The following is an 18,655-nucleotide window of genomic DNA, read 5'->3' as shown; positions in this document are numbered from 1 at the left end:
CCTCATAACATCACAGAATCACCTGGAATGTATGCCCACTAATATATGTCCAGCTCTTTAGAAGATGCTCATTGTTGGAGATGCCTTAAAGTGGGAATGGGGCTGTTCTCCACCCTGAATCATTCCTTACCACTGACTCCTTACCCCAGTCTATCTCTGCATTTCCCCTACCCAGGGTCTCACTTGTAGTAGTGGCATCCCTTTCACATCCCTAGTTATTCTGTAGGAACAGTTATGAAAGTGAATAGCAAAAGAGAGAACAATAGAGCAGTCATTGGGAGAGATTGAGGGAGCAGAGGCTAATTCTAGGTGGTAAAGGTCATCTCTAGAGGGTGTAAGGTACCTCAGATAAAAATAATACACATTTATTCCTGTTCCTATTTTCTCAAATAGTAAAGGATCCACTGGCCACCTAAGGAGCTCTGTGAAGGAGAAGGCTGTCTCAGTAGGGCACTCTAAAGGAATAAGGGGATAGGGATGGGAGTGGCAAAGGAAAAGATAGCCTTTTGACTTTACATGAGCTTTGGATAATTTTAGCACCAGCTGAAGAAGCCCCTAAATGCTGGTTCATGAGCTGATGACCCCCTCTGCCCCTGCCCAGGGATAGCTCTAGGGAAGAACTGGGGAGACAAATATGAAGGTTGGTAATATGATTTGGGCCTGGACACATTTGGGGACAATACCTTCCTGCTGTGGAGCATCAGAATGGAAGGTAAGGAGCAGAGCAAGACATTCTGGGATGTGTTTGGAGGCACTAAAGATGGAGAAATCCCCTTAGTATAGGTTGGCCTTTATACAGAACCTGTTGTGGGAACTGTAAGCAATGGCAAATTGGGGACAATGAGACTAGTGAAAACACAAAAATGACAGGCTCTTGAGGAACTACCCCTGTCCCTCCCCTTGGTTTGGAAGATGACTGATGAAGGCATTTCATATTCTTTTTACAATTCTTAGGTTCTTAAAAGTCCTTGAGTTCATCCAACTCACAGTACATCAGGGCCAGTAAAAAAGAAATAAACCTGAGGATATAGAAGGCAATGTAAGAGCTTGGTAATTAGAATACAGAATGCTGGGTTGTGGTGGTGTGAGATGGTGTGAGATGGTGTGAGATGAAGTGTGAGAGTGAATGATTAATCAATGAAGTTCTTCTATGTTCCTAGTATAACCCGAACAAAAATAGAAAAACAAGTCAAAGGCATGGTGACCTTATAGTAAAGCACTCATAATTGGGAATTTAACCAGTCTCTAATAAGGAAAGGAGTGTTTACTGGGAACTTGGGCAGTCCTGTAAATGCATGCACTTCCCCAAGTATCTGGAGAAGAAATATCCCTCCTGAAACTTGTCCAGTTTCAGGATGGATCATCTGAGGGCACCATGCCCTCTTTGTTTAGAATCCTGTAATTACACAAGCCTTGCTTGGACCCCTTTGGAATCTCACCCAAGGAGAGGACTTCTACTTGGGACCCTTTTGATCAGGGGTGTGAAAGGTTGACTGTTTGAAATCTGGGGTTCCCCAGTCTGAAGTTTGCCTTCACTGAGTTGAAGCTTCCCCATCCTGTTTGATTGTCTGATAGGTAAAAACTTTTTATTTTGATTATCTTTGATAAAACTTTCTATCTCTTTTGATTATCTTTGGTAATGTTTTCTATCTCTTTCATTATCTTAATTGTAACTTAGTAGTCTTTTTTTTTTTTTAAGTTTTTGCAAGGCAATGGGGTTAAGTGGCTTGTCCAAGGCCACACAGCTATAGGTAATTATTAAGTGTTTGAGGCTGGATTTGAACTCAGGTACTTCTGACTCCAGGGCTGGTGCTCTATCCACTGAGCAACCTAGTCACCCCTGTAACTATTATTCTTACAATCTTCTCAGGAGTCATAAGTTATTGTTGCAAGCTTTCTTTGACTTTACTTTTGTTATAATAATAATAATAATAATAAACTACTTAGTGTTTTTCCCCTTTTGGAGTATGTCTTACTGTAGGTGCGAATCCAAACTAAAACCATTAATCACACAGAGGGTTGGGGGAAGGAGGTTCAGGGCACCTCAGAACATAGAATGTTGGACCTGGAAGAAGTCATAGAATATAGAATATCAGAACTGAATGAGATCTTAGAGTCCAATCCTCCCCTTTTACCTAGAAGAAAACTGAAGACCACAATAGGCAAAAAAACTTGTCCAAGGTCACCTAATAATTTTATAAAGCACTTTTAAAAGTCTGTTTTTTTTTTTAAAGATGGAACAGTGAGTAAAGTATAGAACTTGGAGTCAGAAAGACCTAATTTTTAATCTTGCCTCAGACACTAGCTGTATGACCTTGGGCAAGCCACTTAATCGCTCTGTGACTCAGTTTCCTCATTTGTAAAGTATAGATAATAAAAGTACCCACTTCATAGGATTGTTGTGAAGATCAAGTGAGTTAATATAAAATATAAAAATATAATATCTCAAATGAGTTAATATAAAAACTTAAATAAATGCTAGTTACTACTTACATAGTTTTTTGTTTTTTTACTTAATTTTTAATTCACAAAAATTTTTCCCTTTTCCCTCCTACTTTTCCCCATTGGAAAAAAAAAAACCAAAAACAAAACTCTTGCAACAAATATGCATATTTGAGCAAAATAAATTCCTGAATAGGCTAAGTCTGAAAATATGTCTCATTCTGTACCTTGAGTTCATCGCCTTTAAAGAAAGGAGGACACATGCTAAGATAGAGACTTGGCTTGGTTTAGAACTCAGGTCTTCCAAGATGAGGGAGTTTTTGGAACAAAAGGTGGTGGACTTTGAGATGCATCTCCTATCACTCTTCCTCTAATCCTCACCAGCCCAATCACTTTGTGTTGGCCACATTGATGACCAGAAAACCTTTGATGTTTGGGAAGTGGGTGCTGATGAGATCCACCTGCAGCTGCCTGTTTCCACTTTTGTAAGGTGTGATCTCAAACTGAACTCTAGCCCTCTCTTGGGGATTCAAGGCTGGCACACTAAAAGACAAGAAGAAAGAATGAAGGTCAGATTTTCAAGGCCTCTCTTGTCTCTAGAACTGAAGAGGATAACTTTTGCAATTAAAAACCCACTGCAGTTTCCAATGACCTATAGGAACAAGGTTCAAACTCCCCTACCTGGTGTGATGCTCTTCACCATCTGATTCCAAATTAACTCTAAAATATCACCTCCTTCCTTTTCCCTCCCTTCTATTCTCCTATATTAACACTCCCTCAATTTCAGATAGTAGCATCTCCCCAAGGTTCTTTCCAACCTCCATGGTTTGGCTGATGTGATTCTGTCTTCTCAACTTTACCTGTCTAAATCCTTCCCATCCTTCAAGGTCCAGTGAAGTCTTACCTCCTTCACCCATCACCCTCCACCCCCCCAAGCTGCTAAAGCCCTCACTATCTGTGATAATAATAGCTTAGTTGCATAACATTTTGTAATTTGCAGACTTTTTCTGGTTCCTTGCCACTCTCTTAGCTTTTCCTTCTCCTGCCCTAGGGCTTTTTGCTCTCTTATCTTCTCTCACTTACTCAATGTTGAGTTGCTCCCTGAGGAGCCCACTGCCCTCCATAATCAGTATGCAGTCCTCTACCCTCTCAGACAAGGGGTTGGCAATTGTGACTTCCACAGCGAGAACTTCATTTACCACAGCAGGACCCAGCATCTGGAGGAGAAACATCAAAGTAGATTGGTTTCTGAATCTCTGACCTCATTTGCTTCTTAGGCATCATCATCCTAGATAGTTTGGAGATATGAAAGAAGCTCCCCAAAAGAGTCAATAAAATCATAGTAAGAAAGAGGAGGAGGGAAGGTTAGAGATCTTTCCCCACTCCAGTCCGTCTACCACTCAGTTATCAAAGTGAGCTTTTTTGGGGGGTGGGGGAGGATTTGGGGTAAGTGACTTGTCCAGGGTCATACAGCTAGTAAATATCTGAGGCTAAATTTGAACTCAGATCCTCCTGACTCTAGGCTCATGCTCTATTCACTGTGCCACCTAGCTGTTTCCAAAGTGATCATCCTAAAATATGTCTGACTATGTCATATCCCTATTCAATAAAATCCAATGGCTCCCTATTACCTTCAAGATCAAATATAAAATTCTTTATTTGTTTGCCTTTTAAAACTCTTCAAAACCTGATCCCTTCCTGCTATTACAGTCTTCTTACATTTTACTCACTTTCACATACCTTTTGTTTCAGAGATATTGACTTACTTGCTGTTCCTTAAACAAGATAACCAGTTCTCTTCTCTGGGCATTTTCACATACTGTCTCCAATGCCTGAAATTCTCCCTCCTTGTCCCTTCCTGGGCTTCCTTCAAGTCTCAGGTAAGGTCTCACCTTCCACAGGAAGCATTTCCTGATTCCCTTTAATCCTAGTGCCCTCCCTCTGAAATTATCTCCAATTTATCCTGTCTAGATCTTATCTGTACATTGTATGTTGTTTCCCCTATTAAATTTTAAGCTCCTTGAGGGCAGAAAATGTCTTTTGCTTCTCTTTGTGTCTTCAGAGCATATCACAATGCTCTGCATATACCCAGACACTTTATACATTCTTTTTTTTTTAAGGTTTTTTCAAGGTGATGGGGTTAAGTGGCTTGCCCAAGGCCACACAGCTAGGTAATTATTAAGTGTCTGAGGCCGGATTTGAACTCAGGTACTCCTGACTCCAGGGCCGGTGCTCTATCCACTGTGCCACCTAGCCACCCCACATTTTATATATTCTTGTTGTGCCTTTACCACCACCACTTCTTCACCCCAACAACCCTAGGCTCTTTTTGGAGCCAGTTGGTCCCTTGATCTGGTTTGACCTTAAGGGCAATGAAGTCTTCCAGGGTGATGTCCTTCTCTATCAGGAGCTTCTCCCCTTTAGAGACCAGGCACATTGCAGCCACCAGGATCTTCTTGTCATCTGTCAAGTCTTCTTTGTACTCTGAGTAAGAGATCTCCACCGGGATCCTCTTCTCTGAAAAAAGAAATTGGAGGTTGTCACTCGAGCTTCTGTTTGGGAAAAAAAGCTTGAAAGGAAATCTGGTTCAGTGGAACTGGCTCTGGAGTGAGAAGCAACCTGTTATTGTCTTCAGTCATATCTACCTCTTTGTGACCCCATTGGGGTTTTCTTGGCAAAGGTACTGAAGTGGTTTGCCATTTTCTTCTCCAGCTCATTTTACAGATGAGGAAACTGAAGCAAATAAGGTTAAATGACTTGCTCAAAGTCGCATAGCTAGTAAGTATTTGAGGTCAGATTTGAACTCAGTTCTTCTTGGTTCCAGGCCCAGCATTGTATCCATTAGGAGTCAGAAGAACTGGTTCTAATTTTGCCAGGGCCACTCACTTGTTGTGAGACCTAAGACCAATTTAAATCCTGAATTTACCTATATGACCTTTGTTAGGTCACTTAAACTCCATATGCCTCATTTTCTTCATCCACAAAATGAAGGGGTTCAACTAAATGACCTCTGAGGTCCCTTCTAACTCCATAAAAGTGTTGAAAGCTAGAAAGAATCTTTCTAACTCTAGTCTTTGGATAGATGAAGAAAATGAGGCTCAGAGAAGTCAAATGACTTGCCCATGGTCACCCAGGTGGTAAATGACAGATTCAAAACAGGTCCTAGATCTCACAAAGAACTCAGATCCTCAGAATTCAGAGCCAGTAATCTTTCCACTGTACCAGATTATCTCCATGACTGGCTGATACATATACTATTTTATTGAATCATGACTTGTGTGTACAGATCATGTAGGTCAGCCCTATCATTTAACAGATAGGGAAACTGAGGCTCAGATATGCTAAATGAGTTTCATAAAGTCATGGTCAAGTCAATCAATATATATTTATTAAGTTCTAGTCTTGGGTAGGCACTGGGCTAATGCTGGAGATATAAAGAAAGGTAAAAGACAACTCCTGTTCCCAAGAGGCTCATAATTAATAGGAAAGCTATTATGAAAATAAACTATATTCAAGCAAGCTATAGATAGGACAAATTAGAGAAAATTAATAGTGGGAAGGCACTAGCATTAAGGCAGATCTGGAAAAGGCTTCTAATAGAAAGTGGGATTTGAGCTGAGTCTTGTAGGGAAATTAGGAGGCCAAGATGAGGAGGGAGAGCTTTCCAGACCTGGGGGAGATGGAGCAGCAGGGAGGCTGGTGCCATCGGACTGAAGAATATTTAAACCTTTTTAAAGGTTTAAAAAGACTAGATGGGTAGGAGGGGATCAGGTTCTAAAGTAACAACCAACCAAAGAGGGTTTTATATTTGATCCTACTGAGGAAAGGGAGCCAGTCATTGGAATCGATTGAATGGAGGAGTGACATTGTCAGACCTGCTTTGGGAAGGTCATGGAGGATGAATTGAAGTGGGGAGAGACCTGAGGCAAGTGGATCTTTCCCTTCCCCAACCACTCTGCAATAGTGCAGCTAAGAGGTGATGAGAACTGCACCAGGTGAGGGCGGTATCAAAGGTGAGAAGGGGCATATGTGAAAAATGTTCCTAAGGAAGAATTGACAGGGCTTAGCATCTAATTGAATATGAAGGGTGAGCAAGAGTGAGGAGGCAAGCATGGTACCTTGGGTGTGAGCCTGAGGGTCTGGGAGGATAGCGGTGCCTTCAGAGTCACAGACTCTGGATTTAGACCCAGATAGTCTGAATCCAAACCATTGCTCTTTCCCTTGAACCATGATACTTGTAAAGACAGACCATAGACATTATTTGCATGGAACACCCAGTCATTGGAGGAGGTGACCATAGAGACAGCTAGGTTGTAGGAGGAAGAGCATGAGATAGTCTAGAGAACTGGGTTCTGGTACTTTCTACTGTGCAACTTCTAAAGATCACCTTGCTTTTCTGTAAAATGAGGATTGTAACATTTGCAAATAGCCATAAGAAGAAATTGAAAGCCTAGAGAAATGAAAACTACCAAATTATGTATTATTTTTATTATTATTATTATTATTATTAGTTTTTGCAAGGCTTTGATTTTGCAAGGGTTAAGTGACTTGCTTGAGGTATCATAGCTAAGTGAGTATCAGATGTCTGAGGCTGGATTTGAACTCAGGTCCTCCTGACTCCAGGGCCAATGTTCTATCTATTGCCCCACCTGGCTGTCCCAAAATTATGTATTATTTATTATCAGTCACCAATTACTCCTTTCCTTGGGGACTTCAGTGAAACAGGGTAGTTTTCCATTCCCCATCCCATACTTCCTTATTTTTGCTCCCAATAAATTATCAATGCTAGGTTGCACCTCCCCATCCTCTTTCTGACTCCCCACCCCCACCTCAAATATGCATCAGTTCAACCTGTTGGATCAATTCATTAAAGTCACCTTCTCCAGGAAGTTTTCCTTAATCCTTTTGTGAAATTCACAAAGGCAAGAAATGTTTTTCTCAAGATTTAGCACAATGCTGACATGGTAAATACTTAATGCTTGTTGACTGATTATTTCCTTGTTATATAGTGTCTCCCTTTGTGTAGCATGGTGTTCTGATTCCAGTGGGAACTTTATAAATGATGACTAAATTAAAATGAATTACATATTGAGTGCTTCCTGTGGAGACTGCCCTAACCAGTCCCTGTCCCTGTCCTTTAAAGGAGGGTTGGAGTGGAAAGCGTGATGGCTGAGGAAGATCTATTATTTCTCTCTGTGTGGTTCTGAACAAGTCATTTAACTTTTTTGGGTCTCAGGTTCTCAGCTCTAAAATGAGAAAGTTGAATTAGAGACCCTCAAAGAAGTCTCTTCTTGGTCTAAACCTAAGGGCCTCTAAGGAAATTATCCATTCTTTCTCTGCTTATTTGAGTCTTTCCTGCTGCCAGGCTTGTCCTGAACACTGACTCTTCCAGGAGGCCTTCCCAGTCCACTATAATCAAATCCAGGTGAATCCATTATGAAATGGTCAGTGTAAGAGACTCAGGTTCATAGCATTCCTCCCCCTCTTACTTTCACTTAACAAAGGATGAAGAGTTCCCCCATCCCCTTGACCTCTAGAGGCCAAATATGCATGTTCACCAAGACCATTCACCCAGGGGTGTCCTAGAAAGAAAGTTACCTTCTTCAGGGTCCAGTTTAATTGAATGGGATTCATGCAGGATCTCAGCCACTGGTCTCCTGGTGTAGAGGATGGTGGCTGCACTCAGGTTCACCTTGACCCTCTGGAGTCTGGAGGTGAGGTTGGTGAGGCAGATGGCCAGTTTGATATTCTGGCCAAGTACAGGTGGCTCCAACAGCTTGAACTTCCCCATGATGTTGGGCTTCTTGGCCGGCTCCAAAATATCATCCCTCCAGAAGGCCCAGCCTCGGCCACTGGCCCTCCGGATCCTGTCTCTTCTCCTTGAGGCTTCTACTCCAAAGAGTTTCCTCACCGCTTTCCTATATACCTGCCTTTCCTTCCGGGACCCTGAATTGGAAGAGAATGGTTATTAGTGGTAGGGTTCTACCTAGAGCAGGAGACCTACAACTTGTCCCAGAAGGGGGGGAGCCATCTCCCTTAAGCCAGCCTAGCCATCTCCTAAAGGTCAGGCCATAGGCAAGCCAGAGTGAAGTCTAGAAGCTTAGACCCCTAATGTTCCCTTATTCTCCCCTGACCCTAACCCCAGAGGACAGATTCTGCTCAATCCTAATCCCATAGATCCCTACCTAAACTCAAACCCTTCTTCTCCATTCCCCTGACATGCCCTAACTTTCTCTATACTCTCTCTATGGGGGGGTTTCATCAACTTCTCTGTGTTTAATTATTATATCTCTATAGTGGATTCTGGCTCTTTAGATGAAACCCTAGCTTCTCTTCTGAGAGTCTCACATCAATAATCTCTACAGGACATTCTGAACTGTCCAGAAATTAACCTCAAATATCTTAAAGCACTTAATAAATGCTAGTTTGCCGATTGGAAATCTTATATTCATGACAAATTTGTAAGCAAAACTCAATATTCTCCCCAAAGTCCTCTTTTGAATTTCTCTATTTTCATTAAAGAGTCAATGCCTTTCTATAGTCACCAGTCACCAAAGTTTTCAACTTTGGAATTGCCTTTGACTCTTCCCTTTCACCCAATGTATCCAATCAGTGGTCGTCTTTTTATTTCTACTCCTGCCAATATTCACATCCACCTCCTTTGCACTCCACATGACTTCATCTTAGGACCCACATCATCTCTTTCTTGGACTATTACAGTACCATCTTAATTCATCTTTTTGTCAAGGATGTCATCTACAACCTAGCTTCCCTACTGCTGCCAAATTGAATTACCTAAACCATGATATTCACCAACTCAGTAAACTCCAATGGCTTCCTATTAATTCTAGAGTCCAATACAAACTCCACTGCTTGTCATTTAAAGCCCAGTTTTTACAGCCTGGCTACAATCTAGCAGTCCAAGCTTATTATACATTACTCTCATTCAGACAATGTTTGGCTCAGCCAAATTTCCCTTCCTTCCCCACACTCAAAACATCTCTTATTCAGTCTTCATGCCTTTTCAAAGGTTGTCCCCCATTCCTGAAGTGCAGTTTTTTCCCTCTCTTCTGCCTCTTAGAGATCTATTCTCTTCATGAGAGTTTTTCTGATCCCCTCAGCTTTAGTGCTTTCCTCACCAAATTAGCTTGTATCAATTCTTTTGCATATATTTTGTATACATTTCTATATGTATACATGTATTGTCTTCTTATAGACTGTAAGATCATTGAGGACTTTACTATTAGTCTTTGTATTTCCAGAGTCTGATACATAGTGACTGATTAAGAATCTTTCTCTTAAATAATTTCTTTTAATTTTTTTTAAAGGGAAATTTGTTGGGGTAGTTGCAGAAGGGAAATTTCCTTTCTGTTCTTTTGATAGAGTCAGTAATAATGACACATCGTTTGAGCACTAAAATTTTAAGGAAAGTTAAAATAGTAATTTATTCTCATTTTATTGATGGAAAGGGTGAGACTCAAAGGGGGCTCAATGATTTGTCTAATGTGACACAAGAAGTTAATGTTAGAACTCAGGTTTAGAAGCTAGGTGTTCTGATTCTAGATCTAAGAAACCATCATGCCTTGCCTTGTCTTTTTGAGGTAGTGTCCATTTCTTTTCTTTTTTTCCTTTCATGTTAGTGCTGGGTAGAGAGGCAAGGAGCTTGGTGAAAAAAAAATGGATTTCTTACTTTTCTTGAGTCCCACAGTCACCATGAGGCAGCAGGGTGGACTATACTTTGATAAGAAGGCATCATGTTTGAAGCCTACCTCTGACATGATTTCATACGCTGTGTGATCCTGGGCAGATCATTGAATCTTTAATATTATCTACTTTATAGAGTTACTTTGAAAAAAAAAGCATTTGCAAACAAAATTCTTTATAGATACCTAGTGACTCTGTCTCCTTGGATAAATTACAACTTCTCAGGGCCTCAGTTTCCTCCTCTGTAAAGGATGTATGAGTTGGACTAGATTGATCTCTAAGACCCTTTCCAGTTCTAAATGGTATGATCCTATGTTGCTGTTGTTGAGAAGAAGAGGGAGCAAACAGCAGTGGCTGGGTCTTGATCATCACCTTCTTTGATTATGACTCAGTTTTCATTCAACATGGCAACGCACCCATACAAGTGACTGTCTTTTCATAGATCTCATCAAACAGGATTCTGTTAACATGGAGTTTGTTATAATTTGGAGCCAACCTTTTTATAAATTATTAGAGCTAAGAGGAGCCTTAGAAACCAATTAGTTCAACCCCCTTTCCATAGAAGAGGAAACTGAGGACCTGAGAAGATAAGGGGTTTGTCTAATGTTGTCAGACAGCTAGTGATCAGCTGAGGCCAGATTTCAACACTGTCTCTGATTATTTCCATTACTTCATATCTTCTCCCCTTTTGTGTGCTTATGGGACTAATTTGTTACTTTGGCAAGATAGGGAAGGAAAACAAATCCATCTTCACAGGACTAATCTCTATTGCTTTTGGAGCCAACACTCACTTCTTTCCAAGGTTCTATTCTCTTTCCGTCTCATACTGGGGGAAGATGCTTCCTATCTTCCTGCCAGTAGCTTAGGTCATGGTTGTCATAGCTCTCTGTGTTCCATGCATGTTTCCACTCACTGCTGGTGCTGACAGGTGCCAACCAGGTACAGATGACTCTTGCATGGAAATTTTCCCTGTTTCCTACAAAGCCAGTTAATTATTCTATATAATTTAGGGGTGGTGGCGGCAAAGGATGGTTTTTGGGGGACTGACTAATAATGTGTGATCTGGGTATGGGATTAAGTCACACAGTTAAGGTCACACAGCTAGGTAATTATTAAGTGTCTGATTTGAACTCAGGTCCTCCTGACTCCAGGGCCCATGCTCTATCCACTGCCACCTAGCTACTCCCAAGCAGGTATCTTTGATGGTAATAAGAAGGAATCTGGGTAAGCCATGACTCAACCTGCCTGGATGGAGCTTGGCTAATAGGCTAGACTCACATTGATCTAGTATCTTAAAGCTTGCATATATTATCTCCTTTGATCGTCCCAACAATCCTGGGAGGAAGATGATTTTATAATTCTTTTCCAGATAAGAAAACCGAGGCAAAGAGGTTTAAGTGACTTGTCCAGGGTCAGTGTTTGACTCTCTCTCCATTGTACCACTTAACTTCCTATACTTACTTCCCACCTATCTGACTGATGATGATATTTGTTCTCCCAGAAGGCCAGGACATCAGGGAAGTGATTCCATGACATGCATGTGAATTAGATTAGAATGACTGCTATGCTGCCACTAGCTTCACTTTCTCCTCTGGAGCCATCTGGGTATGAATATGATTGAAGATGGACTTGGATGTGAGGTAATCAGGGTTAAATGACTTGTCCAAGGTCACACAGTTAGTAATGAAGTGTCTGAGACTGAATTTGAACTCAGGTCCTCCTGACTCCAGGGCTGGTGCTCTGTCCATTGCACCGCCTATCTGACTAGGGAAAGGACCAACTCCAAAGCTCCACAAGGTGTTAGCAAAAGGGACCTCTTTGGAACAAGACAAGGAGCTGGAAGAGAGTGGCTTGGTATCTTGAGGAGAGTATGCACAAGATTTCCTTGTTTTCTGAAGGTAAGTTGGCAGCTGACTTCAAGTTCTGCTAATGCTAAGCAAATAATAATAACTCTCATTTCTATACTTGAAGGTCTACAAAGCACTTTTCTCATGAAATTCTGTGAGGTAGGTAGTGGTGTAAGGATTATTACTATTTTATAGATAAGGAGACTGTCTTAGAGAAAAGTAAGTAGCAAGTCAGGGACATGGAATTACTTTAGATGCGGGATTCACCCAGGTCTTCTGGCTCCAAGTTTAATATTCTTCATACTCCTTGCTGCCTCACAATAGGACAATAGGAATGTGTGTGTGTGTATGTGTGTGTGTGTGTGTGTGTGTGTGTGTGTGTGTGTAGTTAGAGCAGTGAGCTTTTCCATCATCTGTGGCTCTTAGGACCTCTGTCACTCAATAATTAATGTCCTTCCTCATTTGCTCTTATAGCAAACAATCAATAAGCATTTATTAAGTGTTTTTCAAAGTTATTTTTATTAATTCAGACACTATGCTAAGCAAACACTTGGTATTCAAAGAAGGCAAAAATAGTCCTTGCCCTCAGGGAGTTTATTTTCTGATCTGGGAGGTTTAGGTATATACCAGATATATAGGCTGAGTAGAGAAAAGGTGGTCCCAGAGGGGAAGACTCCAGTAGCTATTGATTGCAGAGCTGTACAAAGCTAGGTGAGTATAGAGAGCTGCCAGGCCTGGAGCCTCAGACCTTTGCTAGCTGTGTGACCTTAGGCAAGTCATTTACCCTCTGCCTGCTTTAGTTCCTCATCTGTAAAATGCGTATTATGATAATAGCACCTACCTCTCAGGATTGTGGTAATCATCAGATGAGATAATTGTTAAGTACTTGGCCTGATGCCTGGCACATGGTACATGCTTAATAAATCTTAGCTATTACTATTTTGTTTTCTCTGCCAAGGAGAATATCCTTTAGATTGAAAAACAAAAACAAAAACAAAATTAGATAATAGGGAATCAGTGCCCAAAATAATTAAGGAGATCATAAGAGAACACCCAGCGCTCTCGACATATTCAACTCAACTGACCCAGATTAAAAATATTCTTGAGTACTAAAAAACAAAAACAAAAACAAAAACCAACACCCTGGCAGATGTGAAGACTTAACCACCAAGAGTGATTTTTAAAATTCTGTCAAAAATGACCAGAAATGCTGAAAGACTATAGGAAAGCCAAAATCAGGGAGGGAAACTGAATCAGGGAGGAAGACATCCATTACTGGAAAAATTCTAGAACATATTATTATTTATTATTGAATTAATTAATGATTAACAATTATTAAACCTATTATTAAAGGGGTTAGGAGAAGGTGAATTATATCTTTACCAAAGATCAAAAAGATCCAAAAAAAGAGGAAAAGGTCCCAGATGTACAAAAATATTTCTCACAGTTCTGTTTATAGTAGCCCCAAATTGGAAACTGAGAGGTATATGAGGGGGAACAGCTAAACTATAATGGAATATTAGTGTGCCTTGAGAAATAACAAAATGGATTATTTTCAGAGGAAAGTGGGAAGACCTCTATGACTTGATATAGAGCAAAATGAACAGAGAAATACATGAACAAGTTATTTAGCAACAACAGTAAAGAGAAAAATAACTTTGAAAGACTTTGGAACTCTGATTAGAGCAATGATAGATGAGTTCAGAAGACTAAAAAGGAATCATACCATTCTCCACTCTTACCACCTACACACATCTTACCTCAGAAGTGATAGACTTGAAAGTCAGAATGAGATGTGCTTTTCTGAACATGACCGACGTGGATTTGCTAGACTATGGGAATTTGTTGTAAGATTTTTTTTTCTTTTTTATTACTCAATTGGGGAGAGGAGGAAGAGATAGTAATTGCTTGTAAAATTAATTTTAAAATACTTCTCTAAAAGGAAAAAGTGACTATATATAACTAATATGGTTTAACAAAGAAGTGGTAGATCAGATAACTAGGTGGTGCAGCGTAATAGAGCACCTGAAGTGCTCACCTTCCTGAGTTTAAATCTAATCTCAGATACTGGCTGTGTAACCCTGGGTAAATTACTTGAGTTTGTTTGTCTCGGTTTCCTCATCTGGATAATAAGCTGTAGAAGGAAATGGCAAACCATTCCTGTATTTTTGTCAAGAAAATCCCAGAGTCATGAAGAGTCAGACATAACTGAAATGATAGAACAACAACAACAAATCAGAGGAATGCTATAGTTAGAAGGGTAATGGAGCCTGTTTGTCAGATTGGTCAAGTGTTAAATTTTTAGTGTGAGCATTTGCACCTTAGAAATCTTTAAATCAGGCCTTGGCTTATTGTTTGGTTGGTTTCTAGGCTTAAGAAAATAAAGGGAAATGCTAATAATACAGATAAACTTAAAAGTGTGTTACTTTTGTTTTTAGTGAGAAAGTTATTAAACATTTACCAGCATACTCCTAGTTATAGATCTAGGTCTACCCAGATTTTAACAAAGCATTTAATAAAACAACTCGTGCTAATTTTCTGCAAGATTTGGAGAGATGTGAATTGGATATTGGTACAATTCATTGATTTTGGAACCAGATGATTGTGAACTTAATCTCCAATGAGTGTCCCAGAGATTTTTGTTTTGCTTTTTGATATTAAATATCCTTAATAGTAACTTGGATAAAGTCATAAATGACATGTTTATCAGTTTTTTTTTTTGTGTGTGTGTGAAGCAAAGGGGTTGCACAGCTAGTAAATATCAAGGTTGGATTTGAACTCAGTTCCTCCTAACTCCAGGGTCAGTACTTTTTCCATTGTGTTACCTAATGCTTATCAGATTTTCAAATGACACAAAGCTGGGAGCAATAGCTCATTACTCGGGATTCAAAAAGCTCTTGACAGACTATAAATTGTTGGTTTGAATCTAATAAAACAAATTCCATAGAGATGAAAAATAAAATCCCATATTTGGGTTAAAAATCGATTTCACTAATATAAGGTAGAGGAGGCATGGGTAGATAGGAGGTTTACTAAAAAAAGATCCAGGAATTAGGGTGGATTGAAAGCTCAATGTGAGTCAACAGTATGATATGGCAGCCAAGTGAGCTAATGTGATCTTAGGCTGACTTAAGAGAGGCACAGCTTTGAGGTATAGTCCTTCTGAACTCTACTCTGGTAATCTGGTAATCATACCTGGAGTATTATGCTCAGTTCTGGGCTGCGCATTTTAGGAAAGCTATTGATAGGTTTAAGGGTATTCAGATAAAGGTAGTCAGAATGATGAAGAACTTCAAGTTCCTGCCATATGACATTAGGCAACTAAGTAGTACAGAAGGTGTTGGAGTTGGAGTTAAAACATGAGTTCAAATCTTGCTTCAGATACATTTGCTATGTGACCTTGAACAAATCACTTATTCTCTGTCTACCTCAGTTTCATCATCTGTGAAATGAGAAAAACAATAGCATCTAGATTCTTGGATTGTTGTGAAGATTAAAAAATATGTACAGAACCAAACATTTCCATAAATATTAACTATTATTCTTTGAAGAAACTGAGACTATTTAGCCTGGAGAAGAGATTGGGGGGGGGATATGGTGACTACTTTTAAGTATTTGAAGATCTGTTGTTATTGTGGTTTGTCCTTTGTTTATGAAGAAGATCATGACATGCAAATGAATTGAATCTGAGGCATCTGGGTTCAGTGACAAGATACAGATCAATGTCCAGATACAGTGGGAGACCTTGGTCTCTTTAAAGTCTTTCCCAGGTCTCAGTTTGACTGAGCCAACACCTATTCAACGATTAAGATTAGATAAGAAAATCATTTGAAGGGCTGTCACTTAGAAAAAGGATTATACTTCCATCCATCCAGCAATCATTCAAGAGGCATTTATTTTTGACTTTATGTGCCAATTTTGGTGGAGCTCTGAGAATGCAAAGTAAGGCAAAAACAGTCTTGTTTGATTTGGCACCAGCGGGCAGAAGGAGGAAAAATGAATGTAAGCTTCAAAGAAGCAAGTTAAGGCTTGATATTAGGACAATCTTCTATCTTCTTAATAAATTGGAGGCAGCCAGAATTGGAATGGACTACCTGGGCTGGTAGCAGCCACTCTGTCACTGGAGGCAAGAATAGACTTGATGACCATTTGTTAGGTATGCTTTAGAAGAGACCCTTTTGGGGAGATATTGCTTGGATCATATGGCTATTGAGGACACTTCTGGCTCTGACATTTTATGATTTTGTGATAGAAAGAGCCACTCCCCGCCCCTAGATTCTCAAGCTTTGAAGGTTGGTTAGGAAAATGTAGATTTGGTAAGACTGGTTGATGAAAAAAGTTCTAGTTATGCTGAATCTAGTTAGATGGAAGTGAGGAAGTCAATCAATCAATTAATCTGTAATTTTTTAAGTGCCTACTTTTTTTTTCTTTTCCAGAGGGTAGCTAGGTGAATAGTGTCAGGCCTGGAGTCAGGAACATTCATCTTCCTGACTTCAAATCTGACTTCAGACATTTACTAGATAACCTTGGAGAAGTCACTTAACCCTATTTGTCTCAGTTTCCTTATCTGTATAAAATGAAATGAAGAAGGAAATAGCCAACCACTTTAGTATCTTTGATAAGAGAAGCAAATAGGGTTATGACACATCAAATACAACTGCACAGCAACATTTTTCCAGACTGTACTAGGTTAGGGAAGAGATTGTATATATGGGTGGAAGAGGGAGAGATAAAAAGTGTACAGGTTACCAGATAAGTGAAAAATCCTTAGTTGAGTCAAATAATCAGTAGGGACCAGATTGCCCCACTAGACAGTAATTCATGTGATGAGGTCATGTGAGTCATAATTACTGTGAGTAGCAACAGCTAAGAAAGATGGTGAGGTTTCAGGCTGCATCAATAGAAATCCAGGATGCATAACACAGGAAATGATGTTGTTGCCATTTTCTGATAGTACAAATAGGTCAGACCCTATTTGGCATAATACTTTTAGTTCTGTGCCTCACATTTAGGAGGATCATGGATATAAGAGTTTGTCTTGGAGAGAGGACCAAGAAGGTGAGGGGACAGAGGACCATGGGAGAGTCTTTTAAAGGAACTAGAGAAAAGAAGATTAACTAGGGCCAGGGATATTAGTGGGAGTGAGGAGGGAAGCAGGGTAGCTGAGTTCAAGGAACTGAAGAGTTAAATGAGCTAGAGGAATTAGACTTGATCTGTTCATTCTCAGAGGGTGGAACTAGGATTAGGAAGTAGAAGCTGCAGAGAGGAAGATTTGATTCAATTTAAGGATAAAAAATTCCCAACAATTAGAGATATTCAGAAGTGCAATGGGAAAACCTCAAAAATATTTTTTCACTTTTTATCTTTCCCCATCCCTCAAAGTCTGGAAAAAAGCAGGTACAATATGAAATATGATGATTGAGAGTAAGATGTTCACTTCCATCTAATTAGATTTAGCATAACAAGAACTTTGATTATTCTTCTTTTAGTCTAGTCTATCAAATTCATACTTTCCTAACCAATCTCCAAAGCTAGGGTACTTAGGGGTGGAAAGTGGCTCTCTCCACAAAACCATATAAGGTTTCTCCTTCTTGGAGGTCTTCAAGTAGAGATGAGATGATCTTTTGTCAGGCAAGAACCATTGAGGGTATTCTTCTAGTTGGACCAGCTGACCTCTGAGGTCACTTCTCCCTCTGAGATTCCATGATAAGTATCCAAAGTCCAGGAGAAGCTAACACAGCATCTTTGGTGATACTTTTCCTTCCCAGGGATCTGTATTCTCCCAGGGGTATACCACAGATGATTCTCTTTGTTAATCTCAGTCTTCCTCTTTCCCCAACTATCAACTCATCCCTTAAGAATGACTATGAGACTGGGTCAGAAACTAAATTGAAACTTGGTCTAACTTTCAGCTAGTCCTAGAAATATTAATGTGCCACAGAAATTGTAGTCTTTGAAAAGTGATGTCTAATGTTTTCCCTTTGAAGGTAAAAGACAGCATGATGTGGTAGGAAGTACCCTGGGCTTGAATATGATTCAGGTTTGTTAGCTCTATAGCCTTGGGAAAATTTTCTTCTCTTTGACCTCAGTTTCCTCCTCTCTAAAATGGGATTAATAATATTTCATAGGAAAGTTTATGGAAGGGCTTAACTTTATAGTAATAGGGAAATAACTTTTTTTTTAGATTTTTTCAAGGCAATGGGGTTAAGTGGCTTGCCCAAGGCCACACAGGCAGGTAATTATTAAGTGTCTGAGGTCGGATTTGAACTCAGGTACTCCTGACTCCAAGGCCAGTGCTCTATCCACTGTGCCACCTAGCCGCCCCTAGGGAAATAACTTTTTAAATTTTTATTATTATTTTTATTTAAGGTTATTGGGACCTGGACAAATACTCATTACATTCAGTTCCACCTTTGAGGATAAGCCTAAGATTCAAAGGATTCAGGTAAAACTGTGCCTATTCTGGTTATAGTGACATCCCCTCTTTTTCCCCACCCACCCTGATAATCACCCTGAGACCCTAAGCTTGGTTGTTTAGGATCTTAAAAGATCAGGCAGACTGCACCAGGTTGCCAATGCTTGGAAAGCCCTGTGTTGTCCCCATTCCAAGCATCATTATCTTCTACTTAGGGAACCTCTGTTGATTCAACTTACTCTTTTGA

At 39.9% G+C, this 18,655-nt stretch overlaps 1 protein-coding gene across 1 annotated transcript in view; it reads right to left on the bottom strand.

Annotated features, from left to right (window-relative positions):
- Nucleotides 1-2,552: 2,552 nt before the first annotated feature.
- TGM6 (transglutaminase 6) overlaps nt 2,553-18,655 on the bottom strand; it is a 48,889-nt gene continuing 32,786 nt past the window's right edge. Inside the window, exons 10-13 of the mRNA XM_074211189.1 lie at nt 8,041-8,388; nt 4,805-4,959; nt 3,526-3,659; nt 2,553-2,985 (exon numbers count right to left, since the gene is read on the bottom strand). Coding sequence (XP_074067290.1) covers nt 2,832-2,985; nt 3,526-3,659; nt 4,805-4,959; nt 8,041-8,388 — 791 coding nt within the window. The 3' untranslated portion in view covers nt 2,553-2,831. The remainder of the gene's footprint in view (nt 2,986-3,525; nt 3,660-4,804; nt 4,960-8,040; nt 8,389-18,655) is intronic.

The sequence above is a fragment of the Macrotis lagotis genome, chromosome 1 (genome assembly GCF_037893015.1).
Source record: "Macrotis lagotis isolate mMagLag1 chromosome 1, bilby.v1.9.chrom.fasta, whole genome shotgun sequence".
NCBI classification, from domain to species: domain Eukaryota; kingdom Metazoa; phylum Chordata; class Mammalia; order Peramelemorphia; family Peramelidae; genus Macrotis; species Macrotis lagotis.
This window is presented reverse-complemented; position numbering and strand designations above follow the sequence as displayed.